At 38.7% G+C, this 5,936-nt stretch overlaps 1 protein-coding gene across 1 annotated transcript; it reads right to left on the bottom strand.

Annotated features, from left to right (window-relative positions):
• Nucleotides 1-3,884: 3,884 nt before the first annotated feature.
• On the bottom strand, nucleotides 3,885-5,630 carry LOC138349932 (dynein heavy chain-like). Its single transcript, XM_069299927.1, has 4 exons — nucleotides 5,361-5,630; nucleotides 4,941-5,219; nucleotides 4,203-4,439; nucleotides 3,885-4,082 (listed from the first exon to the last, which is right to left on the bottom strand). The coding sequence occupies exons 1-4, from the start codon at nucleotides 5,628-5,630 to the stop codon at nucleotides 3,885-3,887; spliced, it is 984 nt and encodes a 327-aa protein (XP_069156028.1).
• Nucleotides 5,631-5,936: the final 306 nt, after the last annotated feature.

Below are 5,936 nucleotides of genomic sequence, written 5' to 3'. Positions count from 1 at the left end.
GGCCTTGCCCGGAACTATATTCGATTCTATCTTAGTAACAGACACCAATATGTAGCTATCAATGATATAACCTCTCCCACTCTACCACTAACCGTAGGAGTGCCACAGGACAGCATCCTAGGACATCTCCTGTTTCTTACACAAATCAATGATCTGCCTAATATCTTTAACATTCTTCAAGCCCATCATCACCCAGCAAAAATCTGCTAACAGAACAATAACAAGTTGACCAGACCACACACTGGAAGGTGAAGGGACGACGACGTTTCGTCCGACACAATCGACTTGAGAATGGTCCAGGACGAACCGAAACGTCGTCGTCCCTTCACTGTCTAGTGTGTGGTCTAGTCAACTTACTTGAGCCACGTTATTGTGACTCATCGCCTGCAGAACAATAACAAACTTGTTTTCAGATAACACTCAGCCTCCCTGTTGAAATCCCTAAACATAAACTCATTCCACACATTCTTTTGTGCCATTTACATTTACAAAACTCTGTTCTTAAATACAAATCCTGATCTGAAACTCTTTCCTTTACAGATCTAATAAAGACTAAAGACTTTCCTTTACAGATCTAATAGACCCTCCATAATCACCACACCAGAAATAAATATAACACTCTCTTTATCTCTTTATCTTATATCTCTTTGATATCCCCAGAGTCAAACTAAATCTGTGTAAACACTATGCAAATAATGGAACCTAATCTGTGTGTACACTTAGCTATCAGGCCCCTTTGTAACTCGCCTTATATAACTGAACTGCATAATCTAAATGGGGCCCTAACCAGAGCAAGATATAACTGAAGAACAACACCAAATGTCTTGTTACTAAGGCTTCGATTAATAAATCCCAGTGTCCTATTTGCCGTATTATGAACATTCATACATTGATCCTTTGGTTCTAAATTCTTACTAATCATAACACCCAGATCCCTTTCGCAGTCTGACTTCGCAATCTCAACACCATCTAGCTCGTATCTTGTAACTCTATCATCATTACCTAGCCTCAAAACTTTACATTTATCAGTATTAAACTGCATCTGCCAATCTTTTGACCATTTCAAAACCCTATTTAGATCAACTTGAAGTGATAGTGAGTCTTCTGTGTTAATTTCCCTAATGAATCTAAATCATTTATATATATTATAAACAACAGAGGTCCCAATACAGAGCCTTGAGGCACTCCACTTACAACATTTTCCCACTCTGACTTAACCCCATTTATACTATGTTTCCTTTGGAATAGCCATGCCCTAATCCATCTTAATATAGCACCCCCAATACCATGATCCTCTATCTTTTTAATCCGTCTTTCATGTGGCACTGTATCAAAAGCTTTGCTAAAGTCAAGGTACACAACATCGCAAACCTTACCACTATCAACTGCCTCAACTATGCTGGAATAAAAAGATAGCAAATTTGTTACACATGAACGACCATTTGTAAAACCATGTTGTGACTCGTTTATTAATTTATGTTTTTCAAGATGAAAACGAATGGTATTTGCAATTATCGATTCAAGTAACTTTCCCACAATAGACGTTAGGCTAACTGGTCCATAGTTTGACGCAAGTGATCTATCTCCTTTCTTAAAAATTGGTATCACGTTAGCAACCTTCCACGACTCTGACACTCTGCCTGACTCTAATGATTTATTAAATATGGTAGACAATGGATTGCAAAGCTCCTCTATGCATTCTTTAAGCACCCTGGCAAACACTTCATCCGGCCCTGGGGATTTGTTTGGTTTGAGTTTTACTATTTGTTTAATAATATCTTCCCTGGTAACTGTTAGACTAGTCAACCTGTCCTCGTCCCCACCCACATAGACTTGTTCGGCTGAAGGCAGAGAGTTAAGTTCTTCTTTAGTAAATACAGATATAAAATATTTATTAAAAAAAATACTACTCTCTTCGTCATTATCCGTTAACTGACCTGTCTCGGTTTTTAATGGACCTATCCTTTCCCTAACCTTTGTTCAATATAACTGAAAAAAACCTTTAGGGTTTGCCTTTGCTTGGCCTGCTATACGAACTTCATAGTTTCTTTTTGCTCTCCTTATCTCTTTATTAACATTTCTAACTAGTTGTGCGAATCCTTGTTCTAAACTGACTTCCCCATTCTTAATCCTTTTGTCACAAGCTCACTTTCTACCTATAAGTTTTCTCAGATCCTTTGTTATCCATTTCGGGTCATTTGTATTTGACCTATTCAATTTGTAAGGTATACTACTTTCCTGTGCTTTGCTTAGAATATTTGTAAATAAGTTATATTTTGAATCCAAATCGAAATCCTCCTTTACATCACACATCGCTGGGTTCACGTCTTGCTCCAAGACCGGCCCCACTACCTATGCCCAAGACTTTCCAATCTATTTAACCCAAAAAATTTCTTAGGATATTGAAATTAGCTTTACGAAAATCTGGCACTTTAACAGAATTTTCTCCTGCAGATCTATTCCACTCTATGCTAAATCTGATTTCTTTGTGATCACTGTTCCCTAGTTCACTCCCGATTTCTGTCATTAATCTGTGTTTCCCTGTTAGTTAACAAATCATCCTGCAACCTGTCCTCTTAAAAAGAACGTCGCTTTTGGCCGTTTGCCCGTATGGCCGAATTTGGACGTAATTTGAAAATGAAAAAAAATTGAAAATAAATTTGGGATTTTTTTTTAACAACAGCAAGTTAAGGGTCCTCTGATAGGTTAGGTGGGCAGGAAATTCTCATAAAGTTTCAAAACGGTATGAAAAATGTTATTTGAAAGTTCCTCTTCTAAGCTGTCCGAAGAGGGCCGGACGACTCAAACAGAAAACGGAACAGAACGTCACTTTTGTGAGTCGATTTCATTTCAAATTACGTCCAAATTTGTCCATAGTGCGCATACGAGTCAAAAGTGACGTTATTTTTAAGAGGACGGGTTGCTCTCTCACCCGTCGTCTGCCTTCAGCCTACGCAGTGTCTGATGCCATGGTGGTATGGTAGCTGTCTTCAGTACACCAGTATATCTTCATGCTTTGTATTCATTGACTTTCTTATAGTTTATTTTTGTATTAATTTTCCTATTATCTTGTCCACCTTTGCATTACATGATCACCAAGTGTTTTCAGGTGCCATTTTTGTTCATTAATATTTCAGTAAATTGTTTTAATTATTTATTTGATGATTTTCATTTGTTTCCACCTGCGACTTACACACTACAAGGGCCAATAGCAGCATTTTTTTCTTGTTTTATGTGAGGGACAGCCATACCATCTTGGTTCAGTATAGCTGGATACCACAACCCGTCACACATATTTTAAAGTTATGTCCCACTTAAAATTATCCGTTAGATTAAGAAAGTGGCCGAAACGCTAAGCGTGTTAATAGCTATACAAGAATGTAAAAAATCAATGATATGTACCCTCATAAACCCAATGTACGTTCTTGTATAAATAAATAAATAAATAAATAAAATGTAGAGGTCATCATCCGTGTTTGATATATCCGGGAGGCAATAACGGGTGTATTAATAATAATAATAATAATAATACCGCTGTTATGACATTGGGGCATTCTAAGAGCCTGTTTGTATTGATTAAGATTCATATATGCTCCCGTATTTTACTTTAACATGCATTGTGCATTTCTTTCCACCTTTTGCAGTGAGAGGATTAATTCATTAGATCCCCCGCCTGTTATTAATTTCACGGGAGACATCTCCCGTCACGCAGGGTGCCGTCGCGCCTCCACAGATCTCCAGTATCAGCTCTTGATACTGGTAATGGCTCAAAAGGGCCACCATTTACGGGCTATTCATGCCCGTGCCACCTTTTGGGTGGCTTAGTATTAACTATCAGTATTAACTGAATACTAACTTAGTATTAACTTAGTATTCAGGAAGTATTAACTATCCTGCAGGAAGTATACACTATCCTGCATGAAGTATACACTATCCTGCATGAAGTATACACTATCCTGCAGGAAGTATACACTATTCTGCAGGAAGTATAAACTATGCTGCAGGACGTATACACTATCCTGCATGAAGTATACACTATCCTGCAGGAAGTATACACTATCCTGCATGAAGTATACACTATCCTGCAGGAAGTATACACTATCCTGCATGAAGTATACACTATCCTGCAGTAATTATACACTATCCTGCATGAAGTATACACTATGCTGCAGGAAGTATACACTATGCTGCAGGAAGTATACACTATCCTGCAGGAAGAATACACTATCCTGCAGGAAGAATACACTATCCTGCATGAAGTATACACTATCCTGCAGGAAGTATACACTATCCTGCATGAAGTATACACTATCCTGCAGGAAGTATACACTATCCTGCAGGAAGTATACACTATCCTGCATGAAGTATACACTATCCTGCAGGAAGTACACACTATCCTGCATGAAGTATACACTATCCTGCATGAAGTATACACTATCCTGCAGGAAGTAATAATTTACATAATCAAGGGAGCCAGTCGGCCGAGCGGACAGCACGCTGGACTTGTGATCCTGTGGTCCCGGGTTCGATCCCAGGCGCCGGCAAGAAACAATGGGCAGAGTTTCTTTCACCCTATGCCCCTGTTACCTAGCAGTAAAAAAATAGGTACCTGGGTGTTAGTCAGCTGTCACGGGCTGCTTCCTAGGGGTGGAGGCCTGGTCAAGGACTGGGCCGCGGAGACACTAAAAAAAAGCCCCGAAATCATCTCAAGATAACCTCAAGAAGTATACACTATCCTGCAGGAAGTATACACTATGCTGCAGGAAGTATAAACTATCCTACAGGAAGTATACACTATGCTGCAGGAAGTATACACTATCCTGCAGGAAGTATACACTATGCTGCAGGAAGTATAAACTATCCTACAGGAAGTATACACTATCCTGCAGGAAGTATACACTATGCTGCAGGAAGTATAAACTATCCTACAGGAAGTATACACTATCCTGCAGGAAGTATACACTATGCTGCAGGAAGTATACACTATGCTGCAGGAAGTATACACTATCCTGCAGGAAGTATACACTATCCTGCATGAAGTATACACTATCCTGCATGAAGTACACACTATCCTGCAGGACGTATACACTATCCTGCATGAAGTATACATTATCCTGCATGAAGTATACACTATCCTGCATGAAGTATACACTATGCTGCAGGAAGTATAAACTATGCTGCAGGAAGCATACACTATCCTGCAGGAAGTATACACTATCCTGCAGGAAGTATACACTATCCTGCATTAAGTATACACTATCCTGCATGAAGTATACACTATCCTGCATGAAGTATACACTATCCTGCAGGAAGTATACACTATGCTGCAGGAAGTATTAACTATCCTGCAGGAAGTATACACTATGCTGTAGGAAGCATATACTATCCTGCAGGAAGTATAAACTATCCTGCAGGAAGTATACACTATCCCGTAGGAAGTATAAACTATCCTGCAGGAAGTATACACTATGCTGCAGGAAGTATACAGTATCCTGCAGGAAGTATACACTTTGCTGTAGGAAGCATACACTATCCTGCAGGAAGTATAAACTATCCTGCAGGAAGTATACAGTTTCCTTTTCTTTCAGGAAGCACATGTATTGGTCATTAGCACATCGTGGTACCTGCATTGTATTAATATTAAACCCTGTTGTAATAAGTACATCATGTGCTGACTTATACGCTTTAGTGCTCTTACTGAAATAAATAATACTACCATTAAAAATCTGGCACTTTTATCCCTTTCCCAAGTGTATTTATTTATAAACAATAATTGGCAGCCTTACACGCAAGAAAAAAGGATCAGAATCAAAATCTGTAATCCTACCGGAATTGAGACTTTTTAGTGGAATTAGAATTGGAATCATTAAAAATGTTAGCATCATCTCATCACTTAAAAATAATGAAATCTTTACTGTCTGTCCCTTAAGTATTTT

Source organism: Procambarus clarkii, chromosome 43, assembly GCF_040958095.1.
Source record: "Procambarus clarkii isolate CNS0578487 chromosome 43, FALCON_Pclarkii_2.0, whole genome shotgun sequence".
Classification (NCBI taxonomy): domain Eukaryota; kingdom Metazoa; phylum Arthropoda; class Malacostraca; order Decapoda; family Cambaridae; genus Procambarus; species Procambarus clarkii.
The sequence above is the reverse complement of the archived record's forward strand: the minus strand, read 5'-3'. Positions and strand labels throughout refer to the sequence as shown.

Bases quoted from the DNA above. Each gene is read 5' to 3' on its own strand.
- LOC138349932 (XM_069299927.1), bottom strand. From the start codon at position 5,630: ATGCAGGTACCACGATGTGCTAATGACCAATACATGTGCTTCCTGAAA. The intron at 5,220-5,360 runs GTATACTTCCTG...TACTTCCTGCAG, and splicing joins TATGCTTCCTACAGCATAGT to GATAGTGTATACTTCCTGCA. The intron at 4,083-4,202 runs GTATACTTCCTG...TACTTCCTGCAG, and splicing joins TATTCTTCCTGCAGGATAGT to GATAGTGTATACTTCATGCA.